The sequence below is a fragment of the Notothenia rossii genome, assembly GCF_949606895.1.
Source record: "Notothenia rossii genome assembly, chromosome: 3".
In the NCBI taxonomy this organism is placed as follows: domain Eukaryota; kingdom Metazoa; phylum Chordata; class Actinopteri; order Perciformes; family Nototheniidae; genus Notothenia; species Notothenia rossii.
The window spans coordinates 8663126-8689398 of record NC_136901.1 but is presented as its reverse complement, the minus strand read 5'-3'; the positions used below and the strand labels follow the sequence as shown (position 1 = coordinate 8689398).

At 40.3% G+C, this 26273-nt stretch overlaps 1 protein-coding gene across 5 annotated transcripts in view; it reads left to right on the top strand.

The window, feature by feature from the left end:
• The first annotated feature begins 902 nt into the window (after nt 1–902).
• Nucleotides 903–26273, top strand: part of pudp (pseudouridine 5'-phosphatase) — a 45120-nt gene continuing 19749 nt past the window's right edge. Inside the window, exons 1-5 of one of the 5 annotated variants that reach the window (XM_079668855.1) lie at nt 11633–11726; nt 15776–15844; nt 16014–16123; nt 18323–18430; nt 18908–19012. In XM_079668855.1, the coding sequence (XP_079524981.1) occupies nt 18934–19012 (79 nt within the window). In that variant the 5' untranslated portion in view covers nt 11633–11726; nt 15776–15844; nt 16014–16123; nt 18323–18430; nt 18908–18933. Of the gene's footprint in view, nt 1260–11632; nt 11727–15775; nt 15845–16013; nt 16124–18322; nt 18431–18907; nt 19013–25640; nt 25762–26273 lie in introns of those variants that run through there. The other 4 variants (XM_079668858.1, XM_079668857.1, XM_079668856.1 and 1 more) reach the window with 4 other exon arrangements.

Genomic DNA, 26273 nt, shown 5'->3' with positions numbered 1-26273 from the left:
TCCAATGTATACTATAGGACAGTAACCAAAAATATCCTTTAAAACTGGAGAGATAAAAAAAATGCATAAATAAATAAATGTTAAGATAAAATAAGATATGAATGAACAACATAAATAAAATAAGTTACATTAATTTGTTATTGGCTATGGTAGGTTATTGGTTATGTTCACATACTTATTTGATTACATCCACTTGTCTAAAATGACAACAGAGACTTTCGACCCAAAACCAGCTGTTGACTTGTGGATTCAAGCAGCTAATCGCAGACTCAACCAGAGAAAAAGTAGTAGGCCTACATCATCAGCTACCATGTCTGACAGAGAGGAAGACAGTGAGGAGAACAGTCAGGAGGTTAGTGATGACAGCTTGTAGGATTACTGGTCGTGCTAATATAATGTGGTCTTGTGTTCACCTCTGCATGTGTGTTCTGTGTTCACCTCTGCATGTGTGTTCAGTGCCGTGTGTCTGGCAAATAAAGTCAAGACCCCCTCAAAAGTTACGTTTTATTTCATTTTAAGGATGAGCACCAAGCAACATCTCCAGGTGCTCCTTTGAGAACCAGGGCAAAAAAGTTATGTGCACCCCTGACAATAATGCATATAGCATGTGGAAAGAAGCATTTTATTGTGTATTAGAATTTGTGTTTTAAGACCGTAAGTGACCTGGCCCTGCCTGAAGTCCCACTCTACAAGTCCTGCCAGTATCGCTGACACACAGCGGTGTTTCTTTTGCAGTCATGTGGGAGGGAAAATGAAATCAATAGAATCTTCTCTCCCAGGAGTCCTCTCTGAATGACTCGGTGTCTGTCCAGGCATTCAATCTGTCTCCCACTTTACAGAAAGAGCTCTCGGGCGCTCCTGGCCTTGGAAGTGCTGAATGTCACGACCCTTTATTACCGCGCCGGGGAGATCTTCCACCAGCTTCTCCTCCTGCTAACTTCTAAGTGACAGAGCAGCGTCCGTGCACAGAGGAGGTAATTCTGCTGCATCGACCTTAACTCTAAACCAGCCCACTTAAACTTGACACTGGGTTCTCGTTTCATTCGAGCTCTCTTCTCAAATGCCTCTCTCTCCTCCACTGAAGCACTTTGAATGATAAAGCCCTGAACATGGAATGGCACAGCAATCTGTACGGCAGTTGTGGGAATTAGCGGCTGCAGTTTTGTGATAGTTAACTCTGACCAAACTATTCTCATGTGCGCCGCAGAGAAGTGCTCCTTCACTCCCCATCATTCACACTTCACCAACACATTGGTAAGGTTAGTTGAGGTTTTTTTTTACATTTTTTATCTGTACACACAACATCTATTATTGCACCTCTGTCTGTCCTGGGAAGGGAATCCTTTTCTAACATTTTTCCCCGTGAATTGTGAGGTTTAATTGGGATGTTTTCCTTATTAAATTAAAACCATTTGATAGATTGTATTCACATAAATTCGCACCACTGACCAAAAGCTCAGAGGAAAAACAAGAAAAAACGGTGGATAACATACACTGAAAAAACTGATACGTTGACGTTAATTAAATGAATTATGTCAACACATTTCACATACCGTATTAGGTTAGTTGAAATAAATAATGTTAACCTTATATTTTGCTTTCAACTAACCTACTTTGTGAAATCTGTTGACATAATACAATTAATTAGAGTCAACGTTTCAGTATTTTCAGTGTACATACTCTAACTGGCAGGTCAACGGATGATATTTTTGCAGCCCAAATTCTTCAAAGTGTGGCTTTATGATATTAGCTCTGTAAAATGCAGTTTGGCCTCTGTGCTAAAGGTTTCTGAACGTTGCCTTTGAGAGGCAGTGTTGAGGTCATAATTCACCCACAGGGTTCCCACCATGGTTACAGTGGGACGTGCTGAATGTAGGACAAAGCCTGTTGGACACTCTCTGTGCAAATGTCAGCCAGAAGAGGCAGAGGCAGCAGGAAGTCATTACACACATTATAATTAACAGCGGGAAAGGAATTATGGATTCCATATCTCCAGAATTCTCATTTTCATGGAACGTTTAGATACAGAAAGCAGGAGAAATATTCCAAGTTATGTGAGCTAGGAAGTGTATTAATTAATTAATTAATAAGGAAACACAATAGCTTACAGTATTATAAAGGCTTTTTAATATAAAAATTAATCTCTTCACTGTAATATCGTTTTAAATTAAATACTTTTTGGTCCAATCCGGCAGTGGGACAAAGAATTTCTGCTGCATGCCGTATCACTTTCATATATTACATACAGAACAGAAAGTGGATTCCTGATAAAACACACAGCGAGACACTCAGTGAGAGCCTGCAGACCTATTTAGGGAGAGCTCGCGATAAGCACAGACTGGCTTCTTGTATGTTCAGGGAGGACGAGGGAGAAGAAGATTCTGCCCTCATTTTACACTTTCCAACATTTAACCCTGAGCTGTCCGTCTCCTATCGTAACACACCATTGGAGGGAGAGTTGTCTCAATATTAGTGGTGTGAACAGATCAGCAACCTGTCATTCCAACCAGTAAACATAACTAAATATGAAAACAAATTCAAAATCTGCTTTACTCCAATTGTTGTCAATAATCTAAACGCCTTGTGTTAACCCTAACCCTTCCAGTCAGTCAGAAGACATACCATTTATATGAATATTATGAAACATTTACTAAATGGAGGTTGTCTGTTAAACTGTTCGCATGGTTTCTCACTCTGTAATTTATAATGTTGTATGGAGATATTTCTCAATTTATATAATTACACCATGTGATATAATAAAGTGACTACCAAATGAACCTCGAGACGACATTGTTCCGCCATCATGTATTGATTGAATGCATTCTGCTTCAAACTAAGTAATTAGAGGGACAATGTATTACTTATTAGCGCACATAAAATATGTACTCAAGGGCAATGACTAACTTGTGAGGTAGGAGTTATTATTTCATAAGCTAATGTTTTAAATGAAGTCATTTATTACTTGGAGAGCATACAAATATGCACCCACGTTGTCAACTCTTGTGACTGTATCACTATTTTATATCAGAATTCTTCCACTGACACCTGCTGCTTGTTTCGTAAAGTGGAGAAGGCTTTGGAACTCAATTTGAATGCTTTAGATGCCATTTGTAGAAGAATTTAATTCATAAATACATTAGAATTCCTTACTGTTTTCTGATCCTCTTTGTTTCTGCTATTCAAGTTGTAATAAAGAGCTTTCCTTCTTTTTAGTATCTATTAATACAAACTAGTGCTTGGTTCTAAAAGTCTTGAGTGCTTGTGCATTTACGGAAAATGGTCAGTTACTTTATATACTCCTTTAAAATCTTTTAATTATTGCAATCATAGAAAAAATAATTCAATTCAATTCAAAACCTTTATTTATTCAGGTGAAAACCCATTGACCTCTTTTTCAATGGTGACCTGCTGCAAGTAGGTTCCAACATGAATACAAACATGACAGAAAAACAAAGAGGACATCATATGGCATATTTACATTGACTACAGTTTGTATAGCTAGTAGCATTTACAGATACCAACAGTATCCGATTGGATAACATCTAACCTTGCTTTAAAAACATGTAATGGAACCAAACTGCTCAACTTCCATTCCTTTTGCAGACTGTTCCAAATTAGCGGAGCTGCGCATCTAAAAGCTGTATTCCCTAAGACAGTCCTAGCAGTTGGCACATTTAATACAACCACAGCATTCGATCTCAGGCAGTAGCCATTTACAATACGCCGTGAGATCAGGGAGCAGATGTAGGATGGAAGTTTCCCTAACATTGCTTTGTAAATAAAAAGATACCAGTGATTGAGCCGCCGTACAGTTAGTGAAAGCAAACCTGCCCTTGCATACAGGGTACAGTGATGGGTTAATGCTTTACAGTTTGTCACAAATCTCAGTGCACTGTGATACGCAGCATCTAACTTGATCAGGTAATTGGCCGTTGCATTCATGTAAAACAGATCACCATAGTCCAGCCCAGGTAAAAAGGTCACAGTGACTAGCCTTTTCCTGGCCTCAAGTGAGAAACAGGACTTGTTCCTGTAGAAGAAACCTAGCCTAACCCTCAGTTTTTTTAGCAGGTTATTGACATGCAGTTTAAAAGAGAGACAGTCATCAAGCCAGATACCAAGGTATTTGTAACAGGTTACCACTTCAAGTTTTTTCCCTTGCGTAGTTACAATATCTAAAACAGGCTCTGGTGTCTTTTTAGCTTTTGAAAAGAGCATTACCTTGGTTTTATCAACATTTAAAAGAAGCTTTAGTTCAGAGAGCTGAGTCTGAACAGTGTTAAAAACAACCTGTAATTTAACAACCGCCTCCTGAATGGAGGTACCTGCACAGTACATCACGGTATCATCCGCATACAAATGTAAAGTAGCTTCATCCACATTATCACCTAAGCTGTTGATATATATGGAGAATAAAAGTGGACCTAAAACAGAACCTTGTGGTACACCATTAGAAATGTTTAACCACTCAGAAGACAGCCCATCAAAATGAACACATTGGGACCTTTCAGAGAGGTACACAAACCACCCCACTGCATGGCTGGACATGCCAATACTGAGTAGCCTCTGTTTTAAGATGCGATGATCAACGGTGTCAAACGCTTTGGAAAGGTCAATAAACAGAGCTGCACAACTCTGCTTATTATCTAAAATACTAGTAATGTCATTCACCACTTTCATTGTCGCAGTGATGGTGCTATGTTTCTTCCTGAAGCCTGACTGATGTTTAGACACGATATCATTTTTACATAAAAACTCCTTTACTTGCTCACTCACTAGTCGTTCGAGTACTTTAGCCAGAACTGACAATTTAGAGATGGGCCTATAGTTATTTAAAATAGTTGCCTCCCCTCCTTTCAGTAAAGGTGAGACATAAGCAGACTTCCATATTTTTGGAATTGTATTTGTGCTGAGGGAGAGGTTAAAAAGAGAAGTAAGAGAGGGAGCAATAAAATCTGCAGCTATCTTTAAAAAGAAAGGTTCTACGTTGTCCGGGCCAGCCGGTTTCTTAGGATCTAACTTGAATAATGCTTCATGAACAACACCAACAGTAAAAGGAGTAAAACTGAAAGGGTTTTCCAGACCACATTGTTCAGAGTCAGGGATTGGAGTGTTCACAGAAGCAGAAGCACAGTCAGTGACAGAATCAAACAGAGAGCCACAAGAGACAAAATGCTTATTAAAGCAATTTAGCATAGTAGCCCTGTCTGATATAATGCCAGATACTGTGGTGAGGCACGGAGGTAGCTCATTTGGGATATCACCAGTTGAAATCGATTTTATGGCTTTCCAAAATTTCCTAGGATTATTTAGGTTTTCTGTGGTAACTGACAAATAGTACTTTGACTTAGCACTTTTTATTTGCGATGTGAAGCTATTTCTTAGCTGCCTAAAGCGTAGCCATTCTACCTCTGAGCCTGATGTCCTAGCCTTTGCCCAGGCATTGTTTCTCTCATGAAGGAGACTGGACAGTTCAGCAGAAAACCAAGGATTGTCTCGTCCCTTCACTCTAAATTTACGCAGAGGTGCATGTCTATCTATAATTTCCATAAAACCAAGATAAAAATAAGACCATGCAGTTTCTATATCAACATACAGATCGATTTTACCCCAATCAAAATCAAACAGATCATGTACAAAACCCTGCTCCACAAAGTGTTTTTTGTCTCTTTTTAGGATGATACGAGGTTTAACCTTTTGGACCTTAGTGTCCCTAATTGTGGCTACAACACAGTGGTCCCTCACATCATTAGCAAATGCTCCCACAGATGAGTATTTATGTGGAACATTTGTGAAAATGAGATCAATTAAGGAGGATTTATTTGGGGACTTAATATCTGGGCGAGTAGGACTATCTATAATCTGAGTAATATTCAAAGAGTCTCACAGGTTTTTAAAATCCTCTGACACAGAAGTTAACCAGTCCCAATTAAAATCACCAAGCAGCACTATTTCCTTGTAGGCAAGTTGAGATAAAAGTTTTGCCAATGAAGATAAAGAGTCCTTGACAGCTGAGCGGGGTCTGTAGCAGCCCACCACCATGACCTGTTGACCCTTTGTTACTTTGATATTCACGGCTAAAAATTCTAGTTGTTTACTAATAGATTTGGAAACCATCTTGGTTACACAAAACGTATTTTTCACATAAATGGCAACGCCACCACCTTTTTTAGGACGGTCGGTGCGATATACACTATAACCATTTATGCAGTGGCGGGCCGTGCATTTCACACCTAGGCCTTCAGTGATGTCCTACACAGTCCTACCTGAATTATTCCACCTCTTAATACCATCATTATGACGCCATGGCTCTAGAAACTATACATTTAGACAGAAACGCAGTATAACCGGGCGTTGCATCACCTTAACATAGTCAAGTACAACAGAGTTATATTAATATTTCCGAAGCATTTATAATCAATATATCCGCATTTACAATTAAGAGTGTTAAACTACCAGCTTTAAGATCGCTTGGATACGGTCAAAACTTAAAAATAAAAGGGGCTTTTAAGGCATTAGTCTACAAAGTTTTATTAAGTCCACCAAACCAAGTTTGTTCACTAAACAGCGCATTGTCGCACCCAAAGCAGTTTCATTTAAGAAACGTGACGATAAAGACACAAACTATTCACTGAAAATAAAAGAAAACAAACAAATAATTTGCATTTGTTCATGAGGATATATTTGCGACAGTGGTGAAAGTGTATTCCTAGCACTGAATGTCCACTTTGATAAAGGTTAAACCAAAACAATTCAACAAGTCTCCTTGAGTACTTTTACTGCACAGCTGAGCCAGTGCGCCACACACATCTCTATATCTCTTGCAGAAGCATCAAACATTTATTTTTTATATATTTGTCATTTTAATTACATATATATTAATTCGTTAATATTGATTTAATATTAACGACATAAAATGACAAAAATATATTAAAATAAAATAAAAAATAAAATGCTTTGTACTCACCAAAACAACTGATTATTTGAATACAAAATCCATCCTCCTTTCTTTCCTCAAGAAGACTTCAATGACTCTGTTGTACAGTTTATCTGTGCGTTTCAGTTCCACCAATAAGTCATTTTCTATAGACATGAAGGCTAATGATGAAAGCCTAGTCTGTCCAGTAGAATTTCTGGCATAAGTTTTAATTTGCTTTAAGGCCGAGAATGACCGCTCGACAGAAGCAGTGGACACAGGGATAGTCACTGCCACACATGCCAATGTGTAAAGCTGCCCCATGCTCTCACTCAGATTTTTCTGCTTAAGGAAATCAAGGAGATCAATGGGACTTTTCCCTTCAAAATCAGTCGTGGCATACATTACAGTCAGTTCTGTTTTTAGCCGGGACAGATCGAACAGTGTTCCGTGACTCTGTGTTAATTTGGCTAAGGCTGTATGTGGGAATTTTTTCCGGTAGGTCTGAAAGTGCTGGGGGTCCAGGAGGGAGAGAAACATTAATTTTTCGTGGTCTTGAAACCTACTCCGTATCTGGCAAAGAATGTTGTCCAGAATATTGCTGTGGAGTTGTTGGTAGTATGCGCGAAGGTCTCCTTGTGCTGTACGTGGGCCTCTGCGTGCGCTCGGACCACTTGAGATGCGCGCTGTGTCCTCGTAGATCTGACGAAACTGGCACCTCTCTCGCTCAATTGTGTCACAAAACTCGTTCACCCTTGTCAGACAGAATTGTACATCCAATGTTTGTTTCTGTAGTATTCCAAAGAGCACATCTGAATGCTTAAAAATCCCATTGAATGTTTCAAGCAAAAAACAAAACTCAAAATCATCCAGACGTGCATTAAATCCATCAGCGCTAAGCATAGTATCCCCATCATACTCCTCATGATGTTCCAGTATGTGGTCAAACACCTCCTTTAGGGAAACTCTCTTCTCAAAGACTGCATTGACCAATCTCGATGTATATTGCCACCGCGTTGGTGCAACATTAGGAAGACGACGCTTGCAAATGTCATCCAGCAGTTGCGTGCGCTTAGGGGATCTGGAGAAAAATGCTGCAAGGCCATTGAGGCTGGCAAAAAAGACCTTGCATTCTTTAAGCTTTGAGGCCCCTTGAGTCAGTACTAAATTTAGTCGATGTGCATAGCAGTGAATGAATAAGGCCATAGGTGCCCTCTCCTTAACTTTAGCCTGCACCCCGTTTAGTCCAGATGCCAGGACCGCTGCGCCATCATAACACTGTGCCACAACTTTATCCAGACTACATTCATATTCCTCCATGAAACGGAAAATAAGAGCGGCAATGTCATCAGCTCGCTTGCCGCTTGTAACATCTTCAAATCTGACAAACCGCTCCTTGACACCTGTGTCCGTCACATAACGCAGGACAAGTGCCAGTTGTGCTACATTACCCACGTCTGTCGTTTCGTCCACCATAACAGCGACAAAGGGTGCTTTTTTAATCTCCATTTTGATCTCTTCTCCCATCACTTTAGCAATAGCATAAATCAGGTCGTTTTGTATTTTGCCTGACGTCCCAGTAAACACTTTGTTTGTGGACAGGTGGTAATGCAAGTCTGTGTTGTTCTCAGCAAGCAAAGAAAGAAGCTCCACGTAGTTTCCTCTGTTTCTGGACTCGGCGCTTTCATCGTGTCCCCTAAATGAAAGTTCCTGTTTACCCAAAAACAGGACACAATCAATCAGTCTTTTCAATATTTCCCTATTTTTGTTCACCCTTTCGTTGTGGAGCTCCGTTTCCCGGCGCACTTGTTCGTTGAGCTGTAGATCCACTCGGGTGTCCCCAAAGGTTTTCAAAAGCACCATTGCTTGTAAGTGCCCAGCCGTGCTTTGGTGTCTCGTTGCTGCCTTGGTTAGACAACTCAAGTTTGCAAATCCAGTGTGGCTCCAAACACCAAATCGATCAGTTGCAAATAGCAGGCATTCCCAGCAGTACAATTTGCAGTGCCTCTCGGAGGCTGTGAGCCAGGGGTACCGCTCGTAGGTAGTGATTTGAAAGTGGCGGACAAACCCTTTCCCCCGCTGTGATAGGCTCGCTAGCGTCGGGGTTGGCCGTTCTCTTCTCACGATGTCTAGCTTTTCTTGAAAAGTTCGTCTTGAAAATGGCGTTGTAATTATATCTGCGACCAAATCGATCTCTTCTCCTCCTTCAACCATTGTGGGTTGAAAAAAAACAGCTTGTAGAAATCTACACAAATTAGCTCGTTCAAATTCAAGTTCAGTTTGCTAGCTCTACATAGCTCTGCCTCTCAATAGTGCGTATCCAATCAAAAGACGTGCACGTGCTAACGTCATCGTACGCCTGCTAGCTGGCCCGTTGTCGCCAACTCAAAATCTGATTGGTTAACGCCACAGTTTTGTTTCCGTTCACTTTAATCTACAGGCGCCCGCACTGTTGATTCTGAAGGCCTAAGGGCAGATTTCTTGGACCCTGGCAACACATTATGGCTGAAATATGATTGGATAAAAGCTCTAACATAAAGGCCAACCCTCCAAATCTCGTTCTGAGGCTGGAAGCAGCGCAACCAAGAGGAAAGCTATGAAATGAAGAGAATAGACTACAGGGAATCATTTAATACATATTTGTGGAAAAAATATATCAAAATTTAATTTATATTCTGATGATGTTTAGGCCAGCAGAGAAGGCCTTGCTGGCCCTGACGGCCCACCACTGCATTTATGTAAATGTCAGAGGCCAAAATGGATTTATCTAGCCACGTTTCTGATAAGACAATGACATCAGCATCAGTCGAGCTCGCCCAAATACGGACAAAATCTAATTTAGGTAACAGACTGCGCACATTTAAGTGAATTAATCCCAACCCAGACCTAGAAATAAAATCAGCAGGAGTAGCTATCTGACTACTGCTACTACTGGGTGGACCAGGGTTTGGTTGCACATTCCCTGAAGTAACAATAATAAAAATACCAAGCACCTTTTTCTCATAACCAACACACACATACATTGTCAACTGTTTTAGAGTCACCAGCAAACTCCACGAAAGTGAGATTAGAGTTCAAAAAACAGTTCTGAAGAACCATCATAGCAGGCAAGTGAGAAAGACAAACATTTGTCGAAATGAATTTCCGCGACAAGGCAACCAGTAATTGTTTGTAACACATCCGAAGCCGTACAGGGGATGTCCACTGCGGGCGGTAGAACAGACCTGAATCCAGTAGACTTCTCAGGATGACTAGCGATCTTCTCATTGTCCAACACAGTCAATAGGTACAGAAGAATCATGATATGGGCCATTTTCCCGGTCCAGCACACAGTATCCGCGATGTTCCTGGGCCAAAATCCACGTCAGGACAGCAGCAAGAAACAGGCGAGGCAGCAGTGTGGCAGCGCTCCGGTTTCTCCGCGGTATCCCCAGATCAGGCCTCCGCACCAGAAGAAGCAGAAACAGCCGTGGCCGATCCTCCCCCGTACAGCAGCGACAGGTGGGAGCAGGCCTCCAACAGCGGAACCAGGACAGGTGGATGGCGGGCCTTCAGCCGTGGGAGCTCCTCCGCGGCGAATCCTCCTCCGCACCTCAGCACACGATAGGTGAAAGCGGGGTGCTACCAAGTGCTTGCTGCTTGGTTGCTCTAACATTTTTGACGTCTTTGTCAGGTTCGCGTTCCTGGTTTCGGGAAATTCTTCGTTCCTACTCTCGAAGAAAGAACGAGACCGCGAGGGATTATTTCTCCAGGCTGGAGTTTGGGGCCCTCTGCTGGAACTGCCTTCTCTGTTAAGTGGTCGACGATGAAGGTGAAGGTGAGGTTCATCCCATTTAGCCATAGCCACTTAACCTGTTGTCTTTCCTTCAAAATCCAAACCATAGATTGATGTGATGTTGGTAGATCTATGGATTGGTTTCTTCATATTTCTTCAGGGTCTGACTTGGGACCTCACTCTTTAGGAGGGATGTTTGATGGCCTCAAGCCCAATTTCCCATTGAGCCACTCCCCCATATCAGGAAAGATGGCTGACGCCTCTTGTTGAGTGCTAACATGTATGTTAAAGCCTGAGCAGTCCGTCGTACCCTGGTATCAGAACCCTCCAACACATGATTAAGGTCAGCGAAGCCTTCAGACTGAAGAGCGGTGCTACAATCACAGTTTGTAATGTTGGTTTCTCGTGACATTGCTTTCAGCCTGATTTTAAATTGAACATTATTTACCCAGTCGACGCTCCGTTAGCACCGCTCCCCGTAGACTCCTCTGAGCGCTGATAGATTGTCTATAAAGGAGCATGCGGCTTGTTGAAAATATGATTTATCAGAAATAAACGCAGCACAGGAAGCGTGCATTGTGCTGGATTATTCCTGGAGGAATACGTACTGTAATCACAATGCTTGTGGTACTTGCTCCAGTGGGCAACGCTCGGAGCACTTCATGCATTCCAATTTCTCCAGAATACATTAATATTGTCCTCTAGTTCTCCCTCGGTGACTGTGGAAATTATACATTTTTATGAGGAGATCACAGGAGAAGCAGAGCACGGAACATGCAGCATTACAGTGCGATTCATTTTCACACCACTCCAGATTAAAAGTTAATGGAAGAGCTGAAGGGGGGGGGGGGGGTATGATGAGGATGTGTTCGCCTGTAGTCCTCCCCACCACTGGGGCCCTTCTTACTTCTTCTCTGTGATTCATAGGTTCTGACTGCCCCCCCCTCGTGCTCCTTTGATCCTCCAGCAGCAGAATCAGACTCTGACAGCTAATCACACACGTGTTCCTGTCCACAAGCAGCTGAATTAAGAACGGTACGACCGCAGCACCAAACATGTGTTTTATTGTCTTGGCAATGTCCAGAAACATCCCTGAATGATGCTGACATCAACACATTTTTAAGTCTAGATATAGACTTAAATCCGATCAGAACATTTGAGCTTGAATGTTACATTTCGAGCCCAGTTTTCTAGAATGTTCTTAGGAATTTGTCCACTTTCTAAGACATATTCATGTGTTTGAAAGTGTATCATGTGGCAGTAGATGGAGTTTGGTCAGTTGTCATAAGGGGTCATGTGGTGGTGGGGGGGGGGGGGGGGCTGTCTGTGTGTGTTGAGGGGGGGATTTGAATGAACTCATTCAATCCGTCTTTGTTAGCTTTCCACTGTTCACCAACAATTCACCGCCTTTTGTTGTAAAATGTAAAACTACTATACAACTTCTCTTCTAATACCAATGGTAAAATAATGTAAGTATTAGCGTGGACTAAAGGCTCTAAAGAGCAGGCTATCTCAAAGCATATCAAAAATGTGTAGAACTTGTAAATAAATGCAACATTACAACATTTATTTCTGACAAATTGGCTGCTGTCAGAGCAGCGGTTTCCTTCGAGAGAAGTTGATTCCTTCTCGGATCATCAAAGCAAACAAATAAACACATTTACCAGAAACGTCCCAGAGGACATGACCTAAGAGTGCTCAGATACAACTCAGAATAGCTTTCTTTCCACGACGAGGACGGCCATATCAGATATTATGTGATACACCAACTAAAAGTATTTTATTCAAATTTTCACAGTGTTATTCACAGCTGCTCCATCCTCAGGTCCTGCTCTGGCCTCACCCACCTGTTAAATGATATGGGCTATTTTATGAAATAAATTAAAAGAGAAGTAGACTGTTAAACAAAGTGAGCTTCTATTGGTAGTGAGACGTGTTGAAAAAAAGGAGCTGAAGACGTTGTTCCCAGCAGTGTTTGGTACACTGAGAGTGTGTTCCTCCCGCAGCTGACTAATGTGTCTAATGGCAGAGAGACTCTCAGTATCACAGGTGTTACGCTGCCTGATGAAGCCTGAGAGAGTTTATGACTCAAGAGCAAATTTGCCTCTGTATATTAATGCGTGCTATATTTTAATGCTCTATACTGCACTGTAATGTGCTGCACTGCATGATATAGTGAGGAGAGTACAGGGACACTCCACAGAGTAAAACACTTTTCTTCTTGTCTATTAGCGTAGGATTGTGGGGGTTGTTGTCTTCACTGCTTTTGACGTTATTGACGTCTGTTTCTCTTGGTAAAAAGTCCTTCAGGAGGATTTTGCCCTATCCTCCTCTGCTGTGATTAAAAGTGATTTTTTAAAACCGTGTTTCGCGGACGTCACTAGCGTTAGCTCAGCTTGTTTCTCTGATCCAACCAACCATTCAGGAGGAAATTATTCGCAGTGGTCGACTCCTCTCTGGAGCAAACGGACATGATAAGTATCACTGATAAAACCGCTAAATAAATCAGTTTCAAGTTGAGAATAATTGTTTCCCTGGTGGACATAGGGTAGAGCGCTTACAAACTAATGGCTAACGTTAGCTTAGCGTGTGTCTCTGATAAGTTAAGATCCAAACGTTCAGGAGGATTTTACCCGGTAACAAAAATGTCCACAGAAGTCTACTCTCCTCCTCTTAGTTTTTAACTTGAAACTGCTTTCGGCTGACACTACCATTAGCTAACATGCAAGCCCGTACCCAGGACCCCCCACAAACATTTTTTGTGCACACAAAAGCATTTGACTCTGGGCTCAGCAGGTGTGAAACTAAAGAGGGGCTTCCACATGTGGCAGACCAGGTGTTGGTGCTGCCGGATTTGGCACCCCCACTATAACTTTTTCCAAGATAGTCGTACTGTCACCAAAATCACACTGGTGTTTGCTATCCCCCTCCAGTTTGTGCACACAAAAGCATTTCACTCTGGGCTCAGCATATATACATATATATATTTTTTTATTATTCTTTTTTTCCTTTCAAAAGCATTACATCATTATTTACAAAACACAAAAATAACCTCATGTAAAGTATTTATTTCACCTTCCCTTATTATGGCCATAAGCCATGCTAACATGTACCTTTTAATAAAATCCTTCATCCAGTTAAAAATATTGAGGTAAATCAACCAATATGTCATTTATGTAAAGTGCAACTAGATGAAAAATCAATTCAGTTCTGGCAGCTGGCCAACATGATGTCATCTCCACTCATTTTACAAACGTGTTGATCATATCTATAAACAATGAACATACAGAGTGTCGTTACTGAAAGTGAACAGCAGCCTCTGCTTTTTGTCAGTAGTTTCTAGCAGCATATTTTCTTTCCATGCCATTATAAAAGCATGATTTAAAAGCTCTTACTGTTTATGAATTATTCACATGATTAATAAATGAATACATTAAATATTATTAAATCTGCCTTATTATCGTTTAAAGAGCGGTTTATAAAATGACGAGTAATAACACATAAGATGGAATTTAAATGTCAAAATGAAGACAATGAAAAAGACTAACTTAACCCCCCGCTGTTCATTTGTGTAATTTAATGGTTTAATCATTGTTTCTCTGCTCTCATTGTTTTCTATGCACACTCACACTGGCTTTACCAAAAGTAATTTCCTCATTATAACACATAAAGGAGTTGTGTGTGTATACAGCAGTACAGTATGCTTTGATGAGGTCTGCAGCCGCACTAATAATCTAATATTATATCTGTGTTAATCCTTTGTGCTGACAACTCATCAACACGTCCACCACAGAGCACTTTAACATGCTGTTCAGGCAACAGTGTATCATTAAGGCCGTGCTAATGCTTTACATTTAATGACCTTGGGCGATACCTAACTATCCACGGTCACGTTTAGAACAGAGCATTAAGGATTCAGATCATCTGATGTTATATAAAGTACATGAGTGTTTCAAAAGAAAACTACCCGACAGATGATATGCTTCTACACCTAAATCCTTTTTTCAAATTGCGTCCAACTAAAAGCTTATACTCTCAGTGTCTTGTTTTGCTTTACTACACAAACAGCTTTCCATTTTCCCTAAGACCGATTTGATATGTGTCCAGGCTCCAGAGTGTACCAGTGAAGGAAAAATAAATTAAGTTTTTGTACTGCTTTACGGATGGTTTTGTCTTTATGCAATTTGTGTTTTTGTTCTCTGAGTGCTCCAGCTCGTTTTGTTCTGAACAGTCGCCAGCTGGAAGTTTCTGAGATTTTTAGAAAGAGCGCCAATCCATCTGTGACCGACACTCAGTCCCCATTATGTAAAAAAACAAACTTAGTGATTCAAGTTAAGGTCCTGGTCCCTAGGGAATGTAAAGCCTTTTTGCAACAAAGTTTTTGTTAGTGTTTAGTTCACATTCTATTCATAAACATTAACTCGAACAGCCCTTAAGAGATGGAAATGACCACAGAAAGACACAAACAACCCCAAAGACACACAGAACAACTACACAAATAAGTAATGATTGCAAGGAGAAACACAATAGACACCACAAAGAGACTCAAAATGACACTAAAGACCACAGAGACCAAAGGTAATAAGCACATAAACTGGGCCCCATTCATACTTTAATTGTAGTATTTGTTGCTAGCGTGCAAGTAATTTTTTGTCATTGTGTGTCATCATGTCAAATTGAGTTTTTTTTTTTTGTAGCTCTATGTAACCAGACTACATTTCTTGGTGGTAGCTTTCAAAACTATGCTTTGAAGTAGCTTCTCCAACACTATGGGGGTCCCACTCACCCATTTTGACCACTAAAATGTGGATTGAAATGCTCTGTGACTTCAGTGGTGCAATGTAATTCCTTGTTTTCAATCCTCAGGGTCCTACCCATTCAGCCTGTAAAATGATATGCATGTGACAAGACAATTAATCTCCCTGATAAAGGATGCAACGATGAGGATCTCACTTTGTAATTTCTAATGACTGAAGTGTAAATATGTGAAGTAATGTCACACCACTGATCCATTTCTCTCTGGGAAGCCTAATGAGACAGATGTACATCAGGCTGACTTTGATTTTTAATCACTCTACACTCAGTATTCCGGTAAGCTGTGGGATTCAGACACAATGACATCAGACCCTCATCAACACGCCTGCAGATAAACTGTATCCTTTACTGATCAGGAAACTGGCAGCCAGAGAATACTCAGCCCAAAATGTTCTCTTTGTCTGGCATCGTGTGAATAGACTGCTTTACATAACACTCTGTTATCATTATCAAGTATTTCAAATGGAATTCTCACGCAGGAAAATGTAATTTACCAATATCAACAAGTCTCCTCCAAGGCAAAAAACAAGGGAGCCAAGACTCAGCTCTGCCACCAAGCAACACTTTCTACAGCTGCTATACGGCCAATAAATGAGCTGGCACCCACAGTATCCAAGGTGATTTGGTTGGATATTCTGCCTAACAACAACAAACTGTAATGAAACTAAGCTCATTTGGATGTTGAATACTTACAGTACTTTACAGAATGAGTCCAATTTGTTTCAACAGAGCCATCCCGAGCGCTTGGTAGAAAAATGGATTAAAGTCCAACAGTTTTGGAAAAGATAGCCATTTTATTTATTTTCTAAAGTGAAAGATGTTAGATGGATGTAAATCTCATGTGTGGTATGGAGTGAGGACGTAGTTAGCGTAGCTTAGCATTGAACTGCTAGCAAAGGGGAAACATTCTCTGTCCAAATAACACCATCCAAAGCTCACGTATAAACATGTTTTATCTCATCTGTTTTATCCGCTCAACACAGGAACATAAAACTGAGTCGTTTAAGGGAAAGTGACGTGATGAACAAACCCTGTTCAACTTCAACTTCAAAATGTTTTTGGGATGACACAACTCTCAAATCAAGGGGTCAAATTGACAACGTTTTCAAACGCATACATTGTATGATGCACCAATAATATTCCAATTGTAATACAACAGTTCAGAGTTGCTAAAGGCATTTTAGAAACACTATAACCCCATGTCCACATAGCGCCTTTTTCCGATTGACAACGTCTATTCAAATAGTTTCCAATGACAACAGAGTGCGGCCGCCTCAAGAAAAAATGCCACCTGTTGTTTTCTCTCATTTCCAGTTGGACCCTCTTGGTTTTTCAAAGGGTACCTCACATTTCCTTGCTCTATACTCACTGCACATTGCTGCTTTGAGGCCTTATTACTCACACCCAATTAGGCACACAGCTTTCCACAGGGTTCAATTTACACAAATGATTATAGTTTGGTCAGAACCCTGAGGCTGTAGTGATTTCCAAACACACTTGTGTGTAGCGCTTTCCAGGACGCCACTTATATTTGCTTTTGAAGCCGTGCTGAAGGCCAGTGTTTTCTGTAAATAGCAGGGAGGAAGTGGAGCGCTGCAGAGTGTCCCGCGCAGATATGAATATTTTATTGCACCGCTCGGGGGTCACTGCACGTCAGCCATGACAGCCAAATAAATCAAGTGGCGTATCAAACAGGGAGATGTTCCTGAGGTGCAGCAGACTGTTAATGCAGGGCCACTGTGACCCTTTCTCCTGCAAACACACAACAGGAATGCAGATAATAGGAGGCTCCTATCAACACATTTGGGTGTGTATTCCTGCATGAAATAAATGAACCAAAGCAACACATCTCCACCTGGGAGCCATGACGGGAGTTTGAGCCACATGAGCAGTTTCATTCTCACACACCTTTTGATAAGCATTTAATACACTCATGTTCACTCTGAAAGCAACAACAAGGGTTCTTGTTGGGACTTACATTTTCTTAGAAACTGGTTTTCAGCAGGTTTAAGATCTGAAAGCAACTATAGGAGCCACCAGACAGTTTACCAGAACCATATTAAAAACATCTTTTAACCACTTACACCATAGTTAATGTTGTAGATACTTTGCCTCCTTGAGAATTCTCAGGATCAGCAGATATATTCTGAAGTTGCTTGATTTAGGGCCACATATAGCTTTAACAAACTGGGGGGCATTTCAATTATACAGTTAAAGGCTCATGGTGGGTATTTAATCCAGTATTTCGGACACGAAATGTTTAAATTTGACATTTAGGACTCAAACGCTTCAGCCCTTTCCCTTAAATCGTAATTCCTGGCAGTGTAGAGAATACTTCATAAGCACATTTTGACATTCATACTGAAGGAAAATACATCCAGGGGGTGGTTTAAGCCTGGCTTGTCAGTTTAGATATGGTGAAAGTTAGTGGAATATCTTCCTCACTGTTCATCTCCTTCTCAGCGTCTCATGTGGTAAAACCTGTTGTTGCCCTCCGGATGGCACTCTGAACTAATATTTTATTCCATTTCTTTAAAAAAAAAAGAAGTCAGATATGTAGTAATAAAATATGAAACTAGTTTGAAGTACATAAAAAATTGAGACCTTTTTTGGGTATGACACTCATGAGTATACTCTGAAAACATGCCGTGGCTAATGTAGAGTTAACGGTGTGTGTTTTTCTTTCGTATTTTAATCTGAAATAACAAATGGCATAATTATTGCACCCTGAAAGCAGGGCATCAACAACATAAAGACAAGTCGTGTTCATGTGAGGCAACCAAACTCATCTATTTTTCCTTTTAACTTCTCAACAGTGGAACAACAAACCTGTCAAGGCTGAGCTTCAAAGCGCCTCAGTAAACCCGCGGGACCCTTTGTGCATACTGTATGTGTCCGGGTGGTTCCCTGCATCCAAACTCAAGGCAAGTCTCCTCAGGTTACCTTTGTTTAACACTTGAACACAACCACAATATCAATTAATTCCACTTTAGAGACAATATCATCCACTAATTATGTAAAGGCAAGTGCAAATACAAGCAGGTGAAGGAGAGCTGGTGATATTTGAATGGTACTTCTTTTGGCTCCCTTTTTGTTACTACTGCGAAACATAATGATTGTTGATGGTTTGGATATTTGTTGGCTATCTTCCCAGCTTCATTAAGATATGTTGATGTTTAGTTTTCTATAAGCTGCTCCTTAAATCAGTGGCTTTCCCTTTCTTATATTGACTTTACCATTACAGTTGTTCCTATTGATAGATAGTCAGAGTTAAAGCTGGCATTCAAGTGTAACAAAACAGAAAAAGCATCAGCGCTGTTTTGGAAAGGTCAACAGAACATATTATTAAATACAGTCTGCATTGTTACCTTATTCGCACTTTTTCCTTTGAAATAAACTAGACATTGAAGCCATCACTGCAGCAGCCATGGACACAGCAGGACTCCCCAAACAACGTCCGTCCAAAGCACTGCAGAACAAAAATATATGGACAAAGTGTCAGAGAAGTAAACCAATTACATTCTAATGGAGACCATTTTTTAAAGATGCTACTTCAACAGTTCCTGAGCTGGATTTTGATACGATTTTGAGAAGCACAGGTTGGAGTTCAGGGCCAAACCTTATGGCTACGATGGTGAACATGTTGCTGGACTACTCATTGTTAGAATAAGTATACATATTAATATTTTGTGTACATAAGGAATGGTTGAAAGTGCAGAAGGAGATGTTTGATGGTACACCAAGGAAAACTAGAGAATGCAATTCCTGAAGAAATTGCTAGTGGTAATGCTTTATGCTGAAAATCTGACACTAAACTGCTATGTTGAAATGTAATGTGTAAGAAAAAAAGTGAATAATTTAGATTGAAATGATACATGAACACTGGGGGCTTGAATGTGTGATGAGAGAAGAGAATAAAGTGAAAAGGCTTGGAAAAGCAGCAGAATATTTGAACCGCAAACTTCTGAACTAACTTGATGGCGAATGATCTGTCGCCATGGCAACGGCATTTGATGACACCCCATAATACGCTTAGATGCGTTGATGGCTGCATTGTTACCAAACCTTTGAAGTTTTGGGCTGTTTGGAGTATTTTCACTGAAGTTATGAGAAAACCATGTTTCAAGGCGAGAATTGTGTTGCCATGGCAACGGCATTTGAAGAAATCTTAAAACTGTCCCGTAGATGTCTTCACGACTGGACTGTCAGCACACTTGTGAAGTTTGAGCACTTTTTGAATGTTTGCATAGGAGTTATAGCGACATCATGTTTTATTGCGAGGGATGCGTTTCCATGGAAACGGCATATGGTGAGATCTCAGATTTGGCGTAGAGCTGTTGAGGCATGGACCGGTGATATACAAATGAAGATTGGGGGACGATTGGAACGTGTCCATTGGACTTATAGCGACATCATGTTTTATGGCGAGGGATGCGTTTCCATGGAAACGGCATATGGTGAGATCTCAGATTTGGCGTAGAGCTGTTGAGGCATGGACCGGTGATATACAAGTGAAGATTGGGGGACGATTGGACCGTGTCCATTGGAATTATAGCGACATCTTGTTTTATGGCGAGGGATGCGTTTCCATGGAAACGGCATATGGTGAGATATCAGAATTGGCGTAGAGCCGTTGAGGCATGGACCGGGGATATACAAATGAAGATTGGGGGACGATTGGACCGTGTCGATGGGACTTACAGCCACATCGTGTTTCATGGCGAGTGGTCCGTCTCCATGGCAACGGCATTTGATGACACCCCATACTACGCTTAGATGCGTTGATGGCTGCATCATTACCAAACCTGTGAAGTTCTAGGCTGTTTGGAGTATTTTCACTGAAGTTATGAGAAAACCGTGTTTCAAGGCGATCATTGTGTTGCCATGGCAACGGCATTTGAAGAAATCTCAAAACTGTCCCGTAGATGTCTTCACGGCTGGACTGTTTGCACACTGCTATCTGAAGTCTGCTGCTCTGAGCATGTCAGTTGGAGTGATAACATCATCGTGTTCCATTACACAGGTGTTTATAGTTGAGCAAACGAGCTCTATAGAGATCAAAGGCTTCATTGTTCTGAATGAGAGATAAACTTCTTACATGTGAACGTTTTGTGGAAGAACCGTAACAGATATCTGTGAAATTTCAAAACGTGAAACATGTCAAGGAAGTTGAGAATCTGAAGTGTATTTTTGTGTAGTTTCGGCTTATTAATGTGGCCTTTTTGGCAGTTTAACTAAAGGTGTGCGGCTGCTACCGTGAGGAAATATCTGCCTGAAATTACAATGGGGTTTAATGGAGGATTGTTGAACGTTTTTGTCACTTCATGTCCTCAAAAAGCATTTTGTTTAATTATTTTTGCTTAATTATTTGTCATTTTTCAAGCTACGAGATGTTTTCCTACGTTTATCATGATAAATTATGTCTCAAGAATGTAGGGTTTGGGAATTATGGCAGTTTAAAAAGAAATATAAATGCGAATTTCAAACTCTCCTCCACTCTAGCTGTGACATCACACACTCTAGTTAATGTTAAAATGTGAAGAAAACCTCTAAAACAAGGTCTGAACAATGTTTAATATCTCTAAAAGTAAGAATCAGATTTAAAAGTAGTTTTACACGAATAATGTCAGAAAGATGTGTAACATTTTAAAGTTGGAATGAGGTGTCTGAGTGAAAGTATGAATTAACAGTTAGCAGTTGAATTGCATGAAGATTTGTTGAAGTCTGAAGATTTTCTCCATTGACTTCAATGTTAAAAATGTGATGTATTATTGGATGTATCTCTGGAATTATGAAAGTTATGAATGAGAAAAAGTAATAGCCATCGATTCCCGACCAAGCTGAACGTTCTGATGTTTGAACAGAGTTTCTGCGATGTTCAATGCGGGAGGAGAAGAGGGCCAAAATACCGGCGGAATAATAAACTTAATAAATAATAAACTTAATAAATAATAAACGGTAGAATAACAGTTAGTTGGAATGCTGTTAACAGCATTCCCACTAAATTACCTAGTGATACATGTTGGGCTTGTAGACGCATAGCATGTTAAGTGGAAAAGTTGACTGTGCTTGTCTGAGATGAATCATGTTGGAACCAGAGCATATTGGTTCAGATAGATCACAGTGTTCTGTTCTAGACGATCTTTAAGGACTCCATTTTTGAACAGTTGGTCGATCAAAGGCTGTTGAGCTGATTGAAGCACTTGAAGAAACATTGACACATTCTGAGGCCTTTTTTGATGAGCTGTGGATCGAAACACTTGACAAGTGTACTTGCCTTTTTTCTCATTGCTTCCATCTTTGGACAGAATGCACTGTAGTTCCCGATGGCAAACATTGCGAATATAGGTGCATTTAAAGATCTTAAACATGCACTTGAAGGATAGACCATAACATACTGAATAAGAGATACTTACGGTTCAAATATTTAGGTTTACTATGACGGAGAATAGATTATCATGTTTTGCTATCGATGATATCGGGGATCGCGCGTTCGAGGCCGTGGCTCCTATGCTATGGAACGCTCTGCCCGCTCACCTACGGTCCGCTGACTGTTGACTCCTTTAAAACTAATTTAAAGACATTCCTGCTTGGGCAGGCATTTGGGTAACCGGTGTGCTTGATTTTATTCTATTTTATACTATGTTTTATTGTGTTTCTATTGTGTTTTGGTGCTTTTATGACTTCTTAACACGTGGTTTGTGTGGTCATTTATCATTGTATGTTTTATTGTTTTGTCAAGCACTTTGTGAAAAGTGCTTTATAAATAAACTTTACTTACTTACTTATTTACTTACTATACTCAGGAATGAATCAAAGCGCACTAAAGCGTTGGCTAATACATCAAATATAAATGTGTTTTTAACATAGCTTAAAATCTGATCAAATTAGTATTCATGATAGTCCTGTACACCTACTTACTTATGAAGATCAAAATACTCAGCTGCTTCAGATGAACTCACTCTTCTTGTAATCAACCTCCTAATTGAAAATGGAGATGCCTCCATATAAGCACCATAATTAACATTATCATTAGTGAAGGGAAGCCACTTCATAAACACTTCAGTCTCGAGTGCTCACAGCCTCCTTACAGAGTCATTTACTTCAACACAGCAAAGTGAGGGTTGGGGGGATTTCACTCATCAGTATATATTAAATGATGACCATCATCAGAACTTCCATCATGTTATATTTTTGCACATTTATCAGTTTAATCAGGCTTAATTCAGCCAATCCAAATAAATACAATTCCTAATTTCAGTCTGATTGGAACAAAATAACACCTTACGTCCATCTAACATCCCCTGCAACAGCGGCTTGAAAGATATTTGGATGAAGCTTCCTTTCTTTAAAATAATAATTGATATCTGCTGCCAAATTGGTATATAACGCACTTTAACGTACTGTTTTAGAGGTGCACTAAAACAGGTTCAACGCCTCTGGAATCAGCCCATCTGTTCAGCCAGAAGAAAGAAGAGTTTTGTTAGTTTGTGGTCATGTCTTTCCCTGAGAGCTCAAGGACAGCAGAAAGTCCTCCACCTGACTTTTTTCCCCTGGGCAAACAGTATTGATCCTCGTTGCTGAATTAGCATTTCATTCCACCTTTCTCATTTAAAATGGTGATTGCTGATATCTCACCCAGGACAAATGGTCGGCTGGGGAATTGCAGCTGAGGGCGATAGCGATGAGCCACATAGAGTTAACAAGCTTATCATCACAATGTAAACAGCTGTGTGTGTGTGTGTGTGTGTGTGTGTGTGTGTGTGTGTGTGTGTGTGTGTGTGTGTGTGTGTGTGTGTGTGTGTGTGTGTGTGTGTGTGTGTGTGTGTGTGTGTGTGTGTGTGTGTGTGTGTGTGTGTGTGTGTGTGTGTGTGTGTGTGTGTGTGTGTGTGTGTGTGTGTGTGTGTGTGTGTGTGTGTGTGTGTGTGTGTGTGTGTGTATGTGTATTGCTTTAGGGCCTGTTCCTCCTGTCGAAGTGTCACGGTTAGTAATCAAAGGATAAACTGGAGGAGAATTACAAATGACGGTATCATCTGTGGTTGACAGTGTCATCTGTAAAGCATGATCACCGTTGGCAGTGTGTCACTGGGAGAAGACTGTATTCATCAACTGCTGCTGTAGCCATAACTCAGAATACACTTATCGATCCCTCGCCTCCGAATCAAAGAGAATTCATTTACCAAGCAACTCTGCTGGTCAATGAGTCTATATCAATTCTAGCTAGGGAACGGTAATAACATAAATGGATATCATTACTGTGGTGGCCACCATTATTGGTTATCTAGAATCCTGGGACCAAACAATTGGGCTAAACCGTGTGCTACCTTGTCATAGGGTCATGGTTTTAGTATGTTGTGCTTTATATTTAGTTGTGATCATCTTGGACAACCACCTTGTTTATAACATTTGGCCAAAAAACTATATACCTTCCTTTGTGTATCAGGTCCATTGAGTAGGTTTGTAGTACGCCAATAAAACCAAATAAGTTTTATATACACAAATGAGATGACCGGTTGAGAATTTCTATTTTTAAGTCAGCATCCAAAGGTCTTCAGTGAGCACAGGAAACTTCAATGTCTCAACAATTGTGGACGTATAGCTAATTGGAAAAGGGGGTTAGAATGGGATCAATTCTAATATCAAGTGATCTGTGTATAATCCATCATATCAACGAGAATCATGTTGACTGAATGCTAGTGAAAAGCTGGAACAAAGTTTATATGTGTAATAATTAGGCAGCAGACGTAAAGCTTTGAATACAACTCTGTGTGTAATGTAGCGGTGTCTCTGCACTCCGGTGAGAGATGTGAGAACTGACTAAGTGTGTCTCTGTCTGTAATTTTACCTCTCCACTATTTATATCGACACACACTCTTTCAGTCAGACTGCAAAGTGTCGCTCCGGGCTAGCTTCATTGCCATCTCCTGCTACTTCTCCCACACCGTCATCTTTTTTGTCTTGATTTGTGGGACTCATCAGGAAATTGTACTTTTCTTGCTCCTCCAGAAAAGACACATGGTTCTTGTTCCTGCTTAGTGTTCCCAGCTCACCGTCAGTCTGAGCAATTCCCTAAACTACACAATTTGGCACACAGCACACTCGATGGGATTCAAAGTCTCCATTTCACTCTCACCGTCGTCCCCCAATTAGGCCTGAAATCCATAAGCTCATTAGATTGTCCAGGTTACGGGGTTCTCTCATTCCCCTGACGTCTCTTTCACACTAACAAGACAAACTCTGTTAACATGGAGCTTCCAATTATTCCCAAAAATGTGGCAGTTCTGCTAACAATGCCGTGAGCAGCCTTTTGTCAGTAATTTGCTGCGGCCCATCTCTGTGACACGCTGTGCAGAATGGAAAAGTAAGACACTGAAAGAAAAACATTTGTTATTCAGAGTGTACAAAAGCAACATCCTCGTGTTCTGAGGACTTGTGTGTCTTATATAAGTGAGGGCAATCAAATGTTATGTTCACTTTAATGGGCGCTATCTGGATTTTACACAGTCAGTTTACTTGGCATTGTTAGTGCAGTAACACAATGTTGAATATCTTCTGTGTCTGTAGGAGATATGTCAAGTCTAATCAATCAATCAATGTTTATTTATATAGCCCAATATCTAAGTCTAATAAATAAATCCTCAAGATGTCATCATGAATTAGTCAAACTACTACTGTATTGAAAAAACTGCACAAAAATGAAAGACAAAAATAATAACTTGGTGAAGAGAGTGAGTATAAAGGTAGATGGTGGCATAATGACAAGGATTCATTATTAATCATCAGTTATGATCATGAGCTTGAAAACTCCAAGGATATGTCTGGAAATAAATTAATATATTTAAAAAAAAACGATACAAGTAATGACAAAGAATGAAGAAAAAAGGAAATTTAAATAGTTTAAAATTAAAGAGCAATTGGTTGAATGAATATCCCACTGACCCTTGCGCTGCGACGACCAAAAACTATCCCTGCGTTGTTGTAGCTACATTTTAGACTCAAATATTGTATTTGTTGTTAGTTTTATTCATACTAATTAAACGTAAAAAGCCTTTTATAAATCTGTAGTCGGAGCACCTACACGGATTAGCTGCCTTTTTCTTTTTTTACAATAACACTTATCGGGGTTACTTTTTGTTTGACCTCCTTGCCTGATATTCAACACGGAACTAGGCTCCTGAGTGAAACATGTCTGCATCAAGAAGCACTTTTAAACCCGTGAGCCATGTACTTTTCGACATGGATGGACTTTTATTAGGTGTTGAAACGCATTATGTTTGTTATGTCTTGTAGTTTTCTTTGTCTATTCATACTGGGAGATTGCACCTCTACTAAAGCGACGTTGACACCGAAACTCGTGCACAGCTATTCACTTGGCATGCCGAACTGCATAGAGAAAACTATAAATTCATGATTCATTTTCACACAGTTAACATAACGTGCACTATTAAACCAAACGTTGAATTGTGTTTTGTTGCTAATAACCTAGTGGTTTATTCGGCATACATATCTAATATGTATTTGTTCTAGAAACCTCAGAAACGCAATGTTTACTATTCCTTGTTGACGTGACGTTATGTTACCCCCATTTGAAAGTTGATTTTATACAAGCTGTTTGAAATTGACTCATCAGACATGTGCCGAATTTAAGATTAATAATATATTTAACATGGACTACGTGGTGCTTGACTATATATGTATAATTATATCGCAAAACAGAACAGTTTACATTGCAATGGTTTGATACCAAAGCTCTATTCAGGGCTGTTA